Source organism: Carcharodon carcharias, chromosome 4 (genome assembly GCF_017639515.1).
Source record: "Carcharodon carcharias isolate sCarCar2 chromosome 4, sCarCar2.pri, whole genome shotgun sequence".
NCBI classification, from domain to species: Eukaryota; Metazoa; Chordata; class Chondrichthyes; order Lamniformes; family Lamnidae; genus Carcharodon; species Carcharodon carcharias.
In genome coordinates, this window is record NC_054470.1 from 38,812,305 (window position 1) to 38,830,258 (window position 17,954).

Here is a 17,954-nt window from a genome sequence, read left to right on the forward strand (position 1 = left end):
ACATATTCCTCATGCCCCATCCATGCCAACCTATGTCACCTCACGCCCCTCAACCCACCTCCCATGGCACCCTCATATCCACTATGCCAACCAATGCTCATCTACTCACTGGACATGGCCCCTCATGACCCCATGCCAACCTATGCCAGCACACTACCCATGGCCCTTATGGCAAGTTAGTGTCAACTCATGTCAACCCATGCCCCCTACCCATGTTCCTTTGCCCTTCCCCTCCATGGCAACTCATCTAGTATCCTTTGACAGTTCCTTAACAGCTTGATAGTTTTTGACAGTTTGACAATTCCAATGATTTTATGCACTTTTTACACAAGCATGTTTACTTTTAACAATCCCAAAGAGTGCCTTACCTCCCCCAAAGGAAACCTTACTTCCCAAAGGGTGTGTAATCTTTCCCAAAGGATGCCTTACCTCTCCCCCAAAAATATTGCATGATCACATCCACAGGGGTACCTTGCCTCTCAAAAGGGGTACTCTGGTTACCCAAATGAATTCACCAAGTTCAGACCAACCTGGTCTAATCTGCACACTTCGGGTTTCGCACTCCTGGCCTGTCAAAATCTCACTTCAGCGGAGGCAGCTGGTGATTTAAATGGCCAGCTGCCTCTGTGAACCGCGCATGCGCGAACCACAGCCCAACTCCACTCCCACCCATATGCCACGTTTGGGGATGAGATTTAGGATTTCTGACCATTTCTGGGATTTTTACCACAATGGAGAGGCTCTCTGTCGTGGTGAAAATCTGACCCATAATTGCATCCAGATGCAGTACAGATTTTCCAATGTAATAATGTTCCAGTTGGTGTAAGTGTCCCTTATTTGGAAAAGGAGGGGAGAAATTGACCCCAGATTCTGCTGGTAATTGCCACTTGGAAGAATGTCTTGTGGTTTCAAAGGAGGATGTGACTAGGATTTGAGATGATGTTCCATGGGGTTCTCATAGCCTGCCCAACATTTGAGTCTGATACATGAATGATGGTCACTTGGATGGAAAAAAAAGACTTAGATTTGTACAGTGCCCTTCATGACTTCTGGAGGTTCCAAAGTGCTTCACAATCAATGTAGTACTTTTGATGTGTAATCACTGTTGTACTGTAGGAAACACACAGCAGGTACCCACAAACAGAAAGTGATTATGCTTAGATAATGTTCTTTAAGTGATGATGTTTGAGAAATAAATATTGACCAAGACGTTGGGAGAACTCCTCTGGTGTTCTTGGTGTCATTGCATCCACCTGAGCGGGCAGATGAGGCCTCGGCTTAACATCTCACCTGAAAGATGGCACTCCTGACATTGCAATTCTCTCCTCACTACTGCACTGAATTGTCAGCCTAGATTTTTGAGCTCAAGCCTTTGGAATAGGACTTGAAACCACAACTTTCTAAGTGAGGTGAGAGCACTATCAACTGAACCACAGCTTACATCAAGGTGACTGATGCCCATGGAACTTTGCCCCTTAGGAATGTTGGATAGAAGGGAGCAAAACTGGCAGAGAGAAAAACAAGCATCAAATCATAAAGAAAAGCTTATCATCCAATAGCTCACTGAATAAATTGTACCTGCCATGCTTCCTTACAGTAAAGATTTATGATACTGATAAATAGAAGGTTTGGTGCTTGTGTTTTGACAGGCAAAATGACCAAACTGAAAGAACTGAATGTTAGCTTCAACAAGCTGACATCCGTTCCACTGGAGCTCGGCTGCTGCGAGAACCTGGAGAAACTGAATTTATCAAGTAACCTGGAACTGACAGAGCTCCCATTTGAGGTAATATCTCTGGATTATACAACTAAGTGTTTCTGTGCTGTGGATAATTTAAATCAAGACCTGAACATGTTGTAGCCTGCTGCCACAAAGACACATTTGGTGTGTTTGTATATGGAGAAGTGCTCATTGATTCTGTCGTTCACTTGAAGCTACTTAAAATGGTTGCACTTTGTGTCGTGATATATCATTGTGCTACTGCTGTATGTTTATCAAACTCTGACTTCCAAACTATCCTTAAAAACAAGGGATTGGTGATCTAGTAATCCTGTATCATCACATGATATTTCAAGCAATGTGTAACTGTCTGAAAATGAATGAGGAAGCCCTGTGATGGGCCATTTATTTAACTAAGCAGGACATACATTTGAAGAATGAAATTAAAATATCTGCAAACAAATTTTAGTTACAAGTTTAACCTTTATCCTTGCAAACTACCACCACATCTCCAACCTCTCTTTCCTATCCAAGGTCCTTGAACGTGTTGTACTTTCTTAAATCCGTGCCCATTTTCCTCACAACTCTATATTTGAACCCCTCCAATCCCTGCCGCAGAACTGAAACGGCTCTTACCAAAGTCACAAATGGCATCCTATGTGATTGGGGCTGTGGTAAACTATTCCTCCTCACCCTTCTCAACTTGTCTGCATCCAGCTGGGTGGGACTGCCTTCTGGTTCCATTGCTATCTATCTCCAGATAACCAGAGAATCATCTGCAATGGCTTCTCATTCCTTTTCTGCAATGTTACCTCTGGTGTCCCCAAAGAATCTATCCTTGGTCCTCTCCTATTTCTCAGCTACATTCTGCCCCTTGACGACATCACCCAAAAACACATCAGATTCTGTGTGTACGCTGACAACACTAGATCCACCTCACCACCATCTCTCTCAACTCCTTGGCTGACTCTGATGTGTCAAGTTGCTTTCCTGACATCCAGTCCTGGACATCCAATTAAATAATGGGAAGACACAAGCCTTTGGTCCCTGCCATAAACTCGATTCCTTAGCCACCAACTCCATCCCATTCCCTTGTCACTGTCTGAAGTTGAAACAGATAGTTCACAATCTTGGCATCCCATTTGACCTTGAGATGATTTGCTGACCATATATCCACTCTATCACTAAAACCGTCATCCTTCCCTCATATTGCCTGTCTCCACCCCATCTCAGTTTATCCATGCCTTTATTGTCTCTAGACTTGACTATTCACAGTCAGCCTCCCATCTTCCACCCTCCTGAGTTTATTAAAATGCTGTTCCCTGTGTCCGAACTCACACAAAGTGCTATTCGCCCATCACCTTGTGCTTGTTTAACTGCTTTTGTTCCTGGTCTGACAACCTGTTGATTTTGAAGTTATGCTTGTTTTTAAATTCATCCTTGGCCCCTCCCTTCCCTATCTCTAACTTTCTCCATCCTGCAATCCTCTGAGGTCTTTGTAATCTTCCCATTGTGTGCTCTTGGACATTCCTGATTTTAACCGGTCTAGCATTGGTGGCCATGCCTTTAGTTGCCTAGGATTTAAGGTCTGAAACTCCCTCTCTAATCATCTCTATCTTGCTACTTCTCTCTCCTTGTTTAAGACACTTCTTAAATCCTATCGCTTTGACCAAGCTTTTGATCACCTGTCTTTCTATCTCCATCTGCAGTCCGGTGTTTGATAACGCTCCTATGAGATGTCAAAGTGTGACATACCAGAGTGGATAATCTGGTGGAACAGATTGCCTGTTCATTGTAGAACACTCTTGACTTTAATTCTTTTGAAATCAATGGGAATGAAAATCATGTGTTTTTTGTCCAGTATAGGATTTTGGATTTGGGGGCCACAGATACCTCTGATAGCCAGTTGACTAATTGCAAATAATTTTAAGATAGTGTATTATGTTTATTAAGAAGCAACAGTTGAGATACGATGCATTAATTCATTAGACAGAAAGAGTATACGACCCATGACAGTTGAGAGGGGTTTACTGATCCCAGAAGATGAATTGGCACAGAGTGTGTTGCTCCCAATAGCTTGTGATAGTAGCATTCTGCCCTTTAGTCAAAATGTTAGGGAACTCTTCTCTCAGTGTTCCTCCTCCTCCTCTGGTCCATCTTCAATCTGAAGGAGGTAGCTGCCTGACAAGCACTGTCACCTCACAAGGACTGCCCCATTCCTGAGCATATACCCTTTGTCTGGGGCTGGTAACTTACCCAGTGTCAATCATCTATTCCAACCCTTCTGACCAAAGGATACAGGACATGTTCCCAAAATATCAGGTGGGTCACCTCCCCCACTGTTCATCACTCTGCTAGAGGTCAGCTTTTTAATTTGTATCACGCTGAGGGTCATTTCCTGGCCATATCTAAACACTTGCATAGATAAGGGGGTACACAAGATGCCACCCCACCAAATCAGGAATGTCAATATGGAAGCCTGAACTAACTGACCCTGACATTTCCAGGGACTGTTTAGAATTGTTACCTGTTTAGAAATTGCCTTTCCGGAGAGAGAGAACCAATGATCTATTAGCTAATCTCACAAGGGTTCTATATAATGCAGAAAATATCAGTTTATTAAAGACCTTAATTTCTTACACCAGGTGATTGGTTCCCTCGATTCACTGCCCAGCAGATAAAGATTAAGGTTACCCCCATTGATTCACCTCCTGTGAAATGCTTTGGGGTGTTTTACAATGCTAAAAGTGCTTTGTTTGTGCAAGTTGTTGTTCTTGTTGTCCATTCATAACTACATTTCATGGAAGATCTGTATGTGCCAGCAGGTGACTGGTACAAAAGTTACCTGCAGAGGGCAGCTCTGTAATAGTTTCATCAGCTTTGGACTAACTGCAGACTTCATCCTTCAAAACTGTTTACCACTTTGGAGAACGTTGATAATTAGATGTTACATTTAAAGTCATATGGAGCCAATCTTTGAGACTGTTATGTCCTGTGCGGACCTGTTACACAATTAATGAGCACGAAAAGGCCAGTAAAGCGCATTTCCAATGGATCTCAAGGAGTGAACAAGGCGCTCCCACCTGAAACAAGTGAGAGCTCCATTCAAATATTAATAATAGGTGAGGTTGTCAGGCAACTAATTTTCTGACATCGATGTATGAAGGATGCTCAGTGTTAATTATGTTCTTAAAAACAATGGGGGTAACCTTTGTCTTTACCTGCTGGGTAGTAAATCAAGGGAACAGATCACTGGACATAATAAAAATCACATGATTTTCATTCCCATTGATTTCAGAAGAATGAAAATCAAGAGCGTCCTACAATGAACAGGCAATCTATTCCACCAGATTACTACAGTGAAGATGAAAATCCACTCTGGCATGTGATATTTTAACTGACGCTGCATATAAGAAAGTAAATGGCAGCATAGTCTGATTGGGCAGATCCCAATTATATTTGCAAGATATGAAACATCAACCTGGCACCAATAGGGTCCGGTTCTGCTGGGGAGCTAAAGTTTTGCTATCTGCTGCAAAGGCACTTGCAGCTATTACGTGACATAAGCTTGGCACAGCCAGAAGGCAATGGAAGTCTGCAACTTCACAAGCCTTTTTCCCAGGCATTCAATAATGCTGATTTAATCTGCTCTAAGCTTCACTTTATAGGTTGTCATGGTGACAGCATTGTTCTCTTTCTCTAGGTGTGTCACTGGAATTTGTGCCAGGGGTAAGAAACCCACACTTGGCCTGCATCTCACAGCATCCAGTGTCACTCACTCCTGCCCAATTTTCTGGTTAGGTTCACTTGGGGCAGCATTTATTATGTGGCAGGACTTCCCGCCGCTCCACCGAAAATGTCAGTGGGGAACCCATTCCCTCTTTGTACAGCAGCCCTGTAGCCATTTAACACTCTGAGGAGCACTAATTGGCCCGAAGTGGGACTTCTTCCCCATCTGAGGAGGAGGTCCCACCTCCAAGAGCTGACACTTATCTGGTTGTCCGGTAACACTCTGATTCCAGCAGCATCACTGGTCAAAGGCCAGGTGGGGTGGGGGGGAGCACCCCCCCCCCCCCCCACCCCACACTCCTCGCACTGCTTGTAAAATTGTGGCAAGGACAGGGAAGGGCGGGAAGGCAGCAGAAAAATCACCTGCAGAATTTTACATGCCTCCACCTGAAAACCTGTCCATGGTGGCTGTAAAACACTGCCTCTGATTTCTGCCTTTAACTTAATCAAGGGCAATCAGGGATTCTAGGTTTAAAAGTTCAGGGAAGCTCAGGTGTAAAGGCCAGCTTCACAATGAGTGCTTGGATAAAAGATTATCATTATGTAAGTTTTAATTTTGATTGTTTTTAGATACATAGATATAGTTTATTTAAATCATACTCAATACAACACAGGAATTACACATTATAGTCAATAATCATAAAACCACACCCAAAAATCAAACACCTGGCTTGAAAAAGGAAGCAAGGTTCAACTGAAGCTTCAACTGATGTTAAAACATTGAATTTGTTTATTTTGTATTCAGAATGTGTACTTCCTAAAAATGTATTTTATTACAAAATCAGTATCTTTGTTATGAAGGATTCAGTTGGAAAACAAAATAGAAAGTACTTTGCGGGTAGTCAACATTCAAGTGATAGAAATGAACAAGTGTAAGTTTTTTTGTTTTTATCTCTGTGTTTAATTGACTGCCACGGCTCTTCAAGAAATGCCTACCTCCTTGAAGAAGTTCTGTTCTTCTCTGCGACAAGATTTCGGTACCTCTCTTTTGCCTTGCTCACCTTCATTGCTTTCCATTTCCCTCCTGGTGTTTGACAAGGTGTTTACTAAAACCCGCTTTCACAGCCATATCTCCTTTCTCAGTGACTGTCTCCGTCTCCGACTTACCCCACGTGGATTTCAACTGAAATTCCACCCCTCGTGTTTCGAACCCACCCAGGATTACAGGTATCTCCGGGACATAAAACGTTTCTCGGACTGCTGTTCCCGTCACATTCTGAAATCCACACTCAGTGCCATGCGCCGCCATATGAACACACTCGACCTCTCCCTCCAGCAGCACCGCCGTACCCTTTTTCAAAGCTGCGCGTGCCCCCAGTTTCATTTTATTCTTCGGCTCATCTGACGCCTCAACAAGAAACTTTTTCTCTTTCTCTCAAGTGCTAAGGAACGCAAGCTACAACAACTCATCGACACCAACACCCATCTAGGACCCTCCACCCCTGCCTGTCCCTCCGTCCCCACCCCATCTTCCAATCCCAGCCCCAGCCGTGTATTCACTATACCCCCTGACCTTCCCCTCTCCGATGCTGAACGTTCAGTGCTCAGCAAAGGACTTAGTTTCATACCCTTACGCCCTCACCTCAATGAATTTCGGGCTCCGCGTGATGCTGAACTCTTCTTCCGCCGTCTTCGTCTCCGGGCTCACTTTTTTGGGCAGGAGTCCTCTCCCCATTCAACGGATCCTTTCACCCACCTCCAATATTCTCCCTCCACCTGAACCCCTCCCTCTGGATTCTTACCTTCTCTTGATCTTTTCATTGAGAACTGTCGGCGTGACATTAGTCGTCTCAATTTCTCTGCTCCTCTCACCCATTCTAATCTCTCTCTCTCTGAACCTACTGCATTCCATTCTCTCAGGTCCAACCCTGATATTGTCATCAAACCCGCTGACAAGGGTGGTGCTGTTGTCGTCTGGCGCACTGACCTCTACCTCATGGAGGCTGAGCGTCAACTCGCAGACAGTTCCTCCTACCTCTCCCTGGACCATGACCCCACCACTGAACATCAAGCCATTGTTTCCAGGTCTGTCACTGACCTCATCTCCTCTGGGGATCTTCCTCCCACAGCTTCCAACCTGATAGTCGCCCAACCTCGGACGGCCCGCTTCTATCTCCTACCCAAAATCCACAAACAGAACTGCCCCGGTAGACCGATCGTCTCAGCTTGCTCCTGCCCCACAGAACTCATTTCTCGTTACCTTGACTCCCTTCTCTCTCCCCTTGTCCAGTCCCTTCCCACCTACATCCGTGATTCCTCTGACACCTTACATCACATCAACAAATTCCAGTTCCCTGGCCCCAGCCGCTTCCTCTTCACCATGGACGTCCAATCCCTCTACACCTCCATCCCCCACCAGGATGGTCTGAGGGCCCTTAGCTTCTTCCTCGAACAGAGGCCTGAACAATCCCCATCCGCCACTACTCTCCTCCGTCTGGCTGAAGTTGTTCTCACACTGAACAATTTCTCCTTCAACTCCTCTCACTTCCCCCAAATAAAAGGTGTAGCTATGGGTGTAGCCTGGGCCCCAGCTATGCCTATCTCTTTATGGGGTATATGGAACATTCCTTGTTCCAGTCCTACTCCGGCCCCCTTCCACAACTCTTTCTCTGGTACATCGATGATTACTTCAGTGCTGCTTCATGCTCTCGGCGGGACTTGGAAAAATTTATTAATTTTGCTTCCAATCTCCACCCCTCCATCATTTTCACGTGGTCCATCTCTGACACTTCCCTTCCCTTCCTTGACCTCTCTGTCTCAATCTCTGGTGATAGACTGTCCACCAATATCCATTACAAACCCACTGACTCCCACAGCTACCTCGACTACAGCTCCTCACACCCCGCCTCCTGTAAGGACTCCATCCCATTCTCTCAGTTCCTTCGCCTCCGTCGCATCTGTTCCGATGATGCTACCTTCAAAAACAGTTCCTCTGACATGTCCTCCTTCTTCCTTAACCGAGGTTTTCCACCCACGGTCGTTGACAGGGCCCTCAACCGTGTCCGGCCCATCTCCCGCGCATCCGCCCTCACGCCTTCTCCTCCCTCCCAGAAACATGATAAGGTCCCCCTTGTCCTCACTTATCACCCCACCAGCCTCCGCATTCAAAGGATCATCCTCCGCCATTTCCGCCAACTCCAGCATGATGCCACCACCAAACACATCTTCCCTTCACCCCCGCTATCAGCATTCCATAGGGATCGCTCCCTCCGGGACACCCTGATCCACTCCTCCATCACCGCCTACTCCTCAACCCCCTCCTATGGCACCACCCCATGCCCACGCAAAAGATGCAACACCTGCCCCTTCACTTCCTCTCTCCTCACTGTCCAAGGGCCCAAACACTCTTTTCAAGTGAAGCAGCATTTCACTTGCATCTCCCCCAACTTGGTCTACTGTATTCGTTGCTCCCAATGTGGTCTCCTCTACATTGGAGAGACCAAACGTAAACTGGGCGACCGCTTTGCAGAACACCTGCGGTCTGTCTGCAAGAATGACCCAAACCTCCCTGACGCTTGCCATTTTAACACTCCACCCTGCTCTCTTGCCCACATGTCTGTCCTTGGCTTGCTGCATTGTTCCAGTGAAGCTCAACGCAAACTGGAGGAACAACACCTCATCTTCCGACTAGGCACTTTACAGCCTTCCGGACTGAATATTGAATTCAACAACTTTAGGTCTTGAGCTCCCTCCTCCATCCCCACCCCCTTTCTGTTTCCCCCTTTCTTTTGTTTTTTTCCAATAAATTATATAGATTTTTCTTTTCCCACCTATTTCCATTATTTTTAAATATTTTAAATCTTTTATGCTCCCCGCACCCCCACTAGAGCTATACCTTGAGTGCCCTACCATCCATTCTTAATTAGCGCATTCGTTTAGATAATATCACCAACTTTAACACCTATGTGTTCTTTTGTCTTGTTGTTTATGACATCTTTTGATGATCTGCTTCTATCACTGCTTTTGCCTACAACCACACCACCCCCCTCCACTTCTCTCTCTCTCTCTCCCCCCACCCCCCCCCAACCCACCCACCCCACCCCCCAACACCTTAAACCAGCTTATATTTCAACTCTTTCTTGGACTCGAACTCAAGTTCTGTCGAAGGGTCATGAGGACTCAAAACGTCAACTCTTTTCTTCTCCGCCGATGCTGCCAGACCTGCTGAGTTTTTCCAGGTAATTCTGTTTTTGAAATGAGCAAGTGTTGGGTGTACAGTGTTTACAAGATTTTGCTGGAGATGAAAATGTTTCTGTCTCTGTACAGGACTATCCATTATTTAAATATAGTGCAAATAAGATGCCAATATTCACCTTCCAAATAAGTGTCCATCAGATCTATGGCTTCTTTGTTCTCTGGTGCGTCCAGCCTACCTATTTAAGACAAAGTCAAAGAAACAATGAAATTACAACATTATTTAACCAATGCTATGTTTTATCTGAGCATGCTTGATTCTGCCAACAAATTTGTTTGCTCCTAGCCACCAACATACCCTGCTTAAATAGCATACAACTTTATAGAGAAAAAATATATTAACAACTGAATGAATGCATGGAATCTTAACAAAACTGACTCACATCCAATGGGGAGGCAGATAGTGGGAAGGAAACCTGTTGTTACGAAGTGGATTTTGGCATGGCTGTTTAACTCAGCCCTAACCTTAGCCTCCCGCTTCTAGGTTTCGCAGATCAGTGTGTGGGTGTGATGACAAGCTGCACTCTGAATGCAAGTTCTACATTTAAAGGAACCGCGGTAAGGGATGAGAATATCTGCAGGAAAGTTTGCTGCTTAAACAATTGCAGATGGAAGGCTGCACCCACCTCATCCTCTCTCCCCGCCCCCCCCCACCACCCCCCAACACCCCGGCATTCTCTGGGTCTTCCCTGGAGGTAGTAAGGGCTAGAAGAGTAGTACACTTCCCTGTGGCTTAACCAGCTTAACGAGGCAGGCATGGCTGAAGACAGCAGAGGCTGTCAGCAAGTGCTCTCCAGTTCTTGGCTAGCAGGGTAGTGCAGGCGAGAAATGAAAGGGAAGATGGAGAAAGGGAATAACTGTAGGGACTCTTCTCAAGGCGCTCCAGCTTCTCATTCCATGCCAACCACCCACTCCTCTCAGAGCCTCATCAGCTGCCTCCTGCCCTGATGACCGAGTTGGCTCCTGTACAGGTGAAGGTGGGACAGTCTTTGGCAGGTCCCTCACAGGCTCCAAAATGCAGAGGATGTCCTCTATGGGCATCTCATGCATCTGAGCAGGGGGATGAGCTGCCTGCCTCCAGCTCAGCTGAAGCCACAGGAGTTATACAAGGTAGGATAACAGGAAGCAAATGAGGCAGACGTTTTAATTGCCCAAGGGTATTCACTTGTGTGTTTAAACTAATGTTAATGAAGTGACACTGATATTTATTTCAAATATCTCCTCATTCTCATGGCCTCCTGCTTTCTCCACACACTTCAGATGACTCACATGATCAACTTTTATGAGGATGGTTAGCTGGTTGCCTGTTGGGATGAATTGTGTCTGAGGAGGCAGTGAACAAGGTTTCTTCTGGCACTTTAGGGTGGTCTCATGCACTCATATTAAGCAAAGTGAGCCTGGATGAGTCTGTCTTGGTTTCTCTGGCAATGAGGAGTGCAGTGCAGACACCACGCTGCATCTGGCTTCACCTCCTGTCCCTCCTCTTCCTCCTCAGATGTTGCAGCCCCCCTCCTCCCTGAAGCACCATGTTTTGAAGAGCACAATAGACCACAGCAATCCTGGAGACCCTTGATGGAGCATATTGAAGGGCACCACCAAATCTGATGAGGCACCTGAAGCGCATCTTCAGAATCCAATGGCTTGTTCTATTATTTCCCCGGTGATTAAATGCCTCCTGTTGTATCTCTGATCTTTTTCACTGGTAAGGTTCCTTACATGTGTCAATAGACAGATCTTCAAAGCTTATGTCTCCCAGCAGCTAACTGTTGATGTTGTTTGGACCAGCAAAAAGGTGGGAGATATGATTGCCTTAGAATGAATAAGTCATGAGGACAACTCCCTGGATATCTAGCGCAAACATTCTTGATCACATTCCAGTGGTCACAAACTAACTGAACATCAAAGAAGTGGAATCCTTGTGCTTGACAAAGACTCCAGGCTGATCTTAGACATGTGTGCAATGAATGACCCCCTGAAGCCAATCACTGCAGCAAAGCTGGCAGCTCGTTGTGTTTGACTGGCTGCATCTGTGGCAATATTCAAATACTTGATGGGCTTGTAAAACAACATATTAGTGATCTGGGAGATGTACTTATGGGCAGCAGACTGAGTGATCCTCAAGATGCCATCAGCAGATCCCTGTAAGGATCCAGGGAAGAAGATATTCAAGGCTCTCATCTTGATAGCCACTGGCAACATCCTTTCTCTTGGAAGGAGGTTTTCTTCCAGGAGGCTTCAGATGCCAGCAATGACCAGCTATGAATGCCTGAACCTCCTCAGCCACTTTGCTTTATGTAGTAATCTGATGTGTAATATACTTTTAAGACAAATATTGTAATGTAAGATCATATGATCTTGATACCCAATAGCAGTGTAATGCGGGCTACCTCTGTAGTCAGTAGTCTTGAGTTAGAGTCTGAAGAGTAGAGACAGAATTTTGAGTTATAAGCACACAAGTGGAGCTGCTGAGTTCCTTTTGTAAATAAGCAGAATGTGTTTCTTCTAAGAATGATCTACTGATCTTCTCTGTCTTGGACCAACTCAGTCACCCCGAAACAAGTATGCAACCCAGATACTTTAGCCCCAACAAACCAGAGCACTGGATCCAACAAACTGGCGACAAGAGTAAAAAGCAAGAAAAGACTCAAAAGGACAAGGTAAAAAGCAAGAAAGAACGAAGGAAACCAGAAGAACCGAAATTGGACTGTACTTCGCACGATAGTTATAAATAAAGAAAAATTTCCTTCCTGATCGTTGAAGCAATCCCCTCAGAGCATGCCGCAATTTGAAAGAGTGGAGCCTTTCAATCCAACCTCAGACAACTGGTCTCATTATGTTGAACACTTGCATTCTTCATCCAGACTAACAACATTGTGGGGGAGGAGAAGAAGTGTGTAATCCTCTTATCCACTTGTGGGAATAAGACATATGGATTAATTCAAAATTTGTTGGCACCCCCCAGTGCACCAGATTCAAAAGGTTTTCATGACTTAGTGAACCTCGTAAAGAGGCTGCCACGGTTCAAATTTAACTCAAAGAATAGAGCCGCGGGGGAGACTGTTGCTTGTTATGTGGCAAGTCTGAAACAATTAACTAAATATTGCAAGTTTGTAACATCTATCAATGATATGCTTGGAGATCGTTTGGTGTGCGGTATAAATGAAGATGCAATTCAGAAGAAATTACTGTCTGAAACAAATTTGGATTTCCAGAAGGCACTGGAAATCACTCTGGCAATGGAAGGTGCAGTGTGAGACTCAGAAGCCACACAGGGAGTGCAAAATGGCACTATCCTCCACTTTGGGTGGGAAGCTATAACCAAAAAGAGCACGAAAGTGCTAAGCTTGACTCAAAAGTGGGAAGCAGCCACCACTAGCAGACAAATTAAAAGAGATAGCTTGGCAGCAAAAACATGGCATCTTGGTAACAGAGGTGGAAGCAGACACCTTATAATGAATCACAGTTAAAAAGATTGAATGCTTTTTCTGTCATCGAAATGGACACTTCGTGAGACAATGTAAATATAGAATCAGGCAGACTTTCAGACAAAAGCAAAAACCCAATGAGATTAACAGCATTGAAAAGCCTGAAGTAATAGATTCAGATATTTAATCATTATATAATTTAAAGGTAGGAAGAACAGAGCCTATCTATGTAACCATGAGAGTGAATGAGAGGCCTAACAGAATGGAGGTGGATACTGCTGCAGCCACTACGGTGATAGGTGAGCATACTTTTAAATACCTGAATCATGGGGACCATAAACTAAATTTGGAAGAAACAGGTGCCAAATTGAAAACTTACACTGGAGAAGACATAAAAGTCAAGAGCATATGTAAAGTCACAGTACACTATGCAGTTCAAACAGTGAAATTACCCTTAATGGTGGTAGCAGGCAAGGGACCTAGTCTCCTCGGATGAAACTGGCTAAAAAAAATTAAACCGTAATGGACTGACATCTTTCAACTGAGAACTAATAGGCTTTCAGAGCTACTACAAAAATATGCCTCAGTTTTCAAGGATGAGGTTGGAAAGATTGGGGTAAGGCAAGCAAAAATTCTTGTAGATCCAGAGGCAACACCAAGATTCATTAAGGCGAGACCAGTACCTTAAGCAATGTAGGAAAAGGTAGACACCGATCTGGACAGATTAGAAAAACTGGGAGTGATACAACCAGTACAATTTTCAGAGTGGGCAGCACCAATTGTATCTGTTCTTAAACCTGACCGAAGCATTCGAATTTGTGGGGGTTAAGAGGTTTCACCAATATGTACACAGTTGTCATTTTACTATCATATCAGACCACAAGCTATTATTGCGATTATTCAGCGAAGACAAGGCTATATCTCCTATAGCCTCAGCAAGAATACAAAGGTGGGCACTGGTCTTCACAGCGTATGAGTATACTTTCATTCATTGACCCAGAAAACAAATTGCAGATTCGCTCAGTCGTTTGCCTATGCAAGTAAAAGATGAGGATGCTCCAGTTCCTCAAGAATTAGTTTTATTATTGAACTTCTGGGGCTCATCACCGATATGTGCTAGACAGATTAAAGATTGGACAAATCGAGACCCAGTCTCAATTGAGTTCTTCATGATTGGTCACAAAAAGAATCTGATGAAATTAAACCGTATTCCCAGAGAAGATACAAAATAATCAGCCAGGAAGGTATCTTATAGTGGGGAGCTCGAGTGATTGTTCCTCTGAAAGGACGAAAGCCATTGTTATCTGAACTTCACAGTGCACATCCTGGAACTTCCAAAATGAAGGCAATAACGTACAGCTATTTATGGTGTCCTGGGATGGATGGAGAAATAGAAAACTTAGTGAGAATTTGTATGCGGTGTCAGCAAGTACAAAAATTACCTGCAACAACTCCTGGGAGTGGCCAGGGAGGTCATGGGTGCAAGTATACATCGACTATGTGGGATTTTTTATGGGAACAATGTTTCTACTTATCGTTGGTGCATATTCAAAATGGATGGGTATATATGAAGTGAGGTCGCCGACATCTTCTGCTACAATAGACAAGCAATGACAAAGACTTGCAATCAATGGACTACCTGAAGTGGTCGTATCAGACAATGGAACAGTATTCAAGAGTGCTGAATTTCACCGATTTATCAACTTCAACGGTATTACTCATGTGAGAACTTCACCATACCACTCTTCTTCAAATGGGCTGGCCGAGAGATCAGTTCAGACGTTCAAATCTGGTAAGAAGAAATTGTCTGGAGATTCCAGTGACCAAATTAGCATGTTTTCTTTTCCTTTATAGAACCATCCTTCGCACAAGACAACAGGTGTCACACCTGCAAAATTATTGATGAAGTGCCATCTCTGATCGAGATTCAGCCTAATTATGTCAAACTTGGAGAGGGGGGGAGGTGGAAAGGAGTTAGGGAAGTCAGAAAATTGGACATGATTGTCACAGTCGTGACAGGACATTTAACATAGGAGAGAAAGTATTTGTGAAAAACTTTAGACAAGGACAAACATGGTTGTTTGGTGAAATAAGTGCAGTAACTGGTCCTTTCTCATACATGTGAAAGTGGAAGATCGAGACATAAGGAGACATGTGGATCATATAAGAAGAAGAGAAACAAAATACCCAGAAATTATTCTACAAGTTTTTGTGATTGAATCAACGTCTCCTGTTGAAAGAACTCAACTGAGTACAGATATGTCTGAAGAGCCGACCGTACCTGAAAGAGAAACAGATAGGTACCTACTGAAGAACCAGATGATCAGATGACTGCAGTGAGGGAGGTTCTGGATCAAACATCAGAAGCTGTAGAGCTGAATGTCCTACACGCATAAGGAAACCCCCAGAAAGACTCACTTTGTAAATTATTAATCTGTGTGAGTAATTTGATATCTTAGAAAAAATTGTAAAATATATTTCTGAGTAAACGGGAGGGATGTAGTAATCTGATGTGTAATATACCTTTAAGACAAATGTTGTAATGTAAGATCACATGATCTCGATACCCAATAGCCGAGTAGTGCGGGCTACCTCTGTAGCCAGTAGTCTTGAGTTAGAATCTGAAGAGTAAAGACAGAGTTTTGAGTTGTCAGCACACAAGTGTAGCTGCTGAGTTCCTTTTGTAAATAAACAGAATGTGTTTCTTTTAAGAACGATCTACAGATCTTCTCTATCTTGGACCAACTCAGTCACCCCAAAACAAGTGTGCAACCCAGATCCTTTAGCCCCAACAAACCAGGGCACTGGATCCAACACTCAGTAATGCTGAAGAACCTCACCCTTAGTCTGTATATCCTGGACTGGGAGTATTACCTCCTTCAAACTGTAGCTCTGTGTCCATCCACCCTGTCCTGTGGAGCTGCATGTGGCTGAAGAGAAGGCACTGCTGTTGCTATTGATGCTGCTTCTGGTGATGCTGGTCATGCCTGTGCTGGCTCTCCAAAGGAGAAATTTACCTAGTGTCATTCCCTGGCCTTGTCCCCTTAGCCCTTCACATTCTTCCTTTTCAAAGAATAATCCAATTCCCTCGATTCAACCTGCCTTCACCCATTTTCTGGGAGTGCATTCCAGATCCTAACCACTTGCTGCGTGAACAAGATTTTCCTCATGTCTCCATTGCTTTTTTTGCCAATCACCTTAAATCTGTGCCCTCTTATTCTCGATCCTTCCACTAATGGGAACAATTTCTCCTTAACTACTCTGTCCATACCCCTCATGATTTTGAATACCTCTATCAAATCCCCTCCCAATCTTCTCTTCTCCAAGGAAGATAGTCTTAACCTCTCCAATCTATCTAAGTTCCTCATCCTTGTTGTGAATCTTTTCTACATTCTCTCTGATGCCTTCACATCTTTCCTAAAATGTGGCATCCATAACTGGACGCTATACTCCAGTTGAGGCCGAATCAATGTTCTATACAAGTTTAACATAACCTTCTTGCTTTTGTACTGTATGCTCCTATTAATAAAGCCTTAGGATGTTATATGCTTTAATAACTACGTTCTCAACCTGTTGTGCCATCTTCAATGACTTATGCACATATATACCTAGGGCCCTCTGCTTCTGTACCCTTTTAGAATTGTACCCTTTATTTTATATTGTCTCTCTATATTCTTCCTACCAGAATAAATCACTTCATACTTCTCTGCATTAAATTTCACCTGCCACTTGTCTGCCCTTTCCACCAACCCATTTATGTCCTTTTGAAGTTCTACACTATCCTCCTCACAGTTCACAATGCTTCCAAGTTTTGTAATTTCTGCAAATTTTGAAAATTTTTGAGCTTTGTAGACTAAGGTGTAGGTCTTCTTCTTCTTATTGTGTCCACGGACAGTCTATAAATGGCCGAGCTGGAACTGGACACATTTTTGCGCCTTGTTAAATTCAACAAGATCTGCAACAGTGCAGGGTTCCTCTAGCGATAGGCATTGCAGGAGATGTTGTAGGTCATTAATATATATCAGGAAGAGCAAGGATCCTAACACTGACCCCTGGGGAACTCCAATACAAACCTTCCGCCAGTCTGAAAAACATATTAACCACTACTCTCTGTTATCTGTCACTCAGCCAATTTTGTATCCATATTGCTACTGTCCCTTTTAGTCCAAGAGCTCTAACTTTGCTCACAAATGTGTTGTGCAGCACTTTATCAAATGCCTTTTGGAAATCCATGTGCATCACATCAACACCATTACCCTCATTAACAAACTCCAGCAAGTTAGTCTCAGTAATAGTGATCATTAAACTATCATTGATTGTCATAAAAACCCATCTGGTTCACTAATGTCCTTTAGGGAAGGAAATCTGCCATCCTTCTGAGGTCTGGCCTACATATGACTCCTGATCCACAGCAATAAGGTTGACTATTAACTGCCCCTGAAATGGCCTCGCAAGCCATTTGGTTCAAGGACAATTAGGGATGGGCAACATCCCATGAAAGAATAAATTTTAAAAAACATGATTTTCCCTTAACAAATCCATGCTGGTTTTCCTTAATTAAACTGCATTTGTCCACGTGACTATTAGTTTTGTCCCGAGTTAATGTTTTTCGAAGCTTCCCCATCTCTGAGATTAGACTAACTGGCCTGTAGTTGCTGGGCTTAACTTTACACCCTATTTTGAATGAGGGTATAACATCTGCAATGCTCCAGTCCTCTGGCATGACCCCTGAGTCTGGACTGGAAAATCATGGCCAGTGCTTCAGCAATTTCCACTCTTACTTCCCTTAGTATCCCTAGATACATTTCATCCAGTCCTGGTGACTT

The 17,954-nt window shown here is 44.0% G+C and overlaps 1 protein-coding gene across 1 annotated transcript in view; it reads left to right on the forward strand.

Annotated features, from left to right (window-relative positions):
• The window catches only part of lrrc2 (leucine rich repeat containing 2), a 121,338-nt gene that overhangs the window by 83,789 nt on the left and 19,595 nt on the right, over positions 1–17,954 (forward strand). The window contains exon 5 of the mRNA XM_041185573.1: positions 1,650–1,786. Coding sequence (XP_041041507.1) covers positions 1,650–1,786 — 137 coding nt within the window. The remainder of the gene's footprint in view (positions 1–1,649; positions 1,787–17,954) is intronic.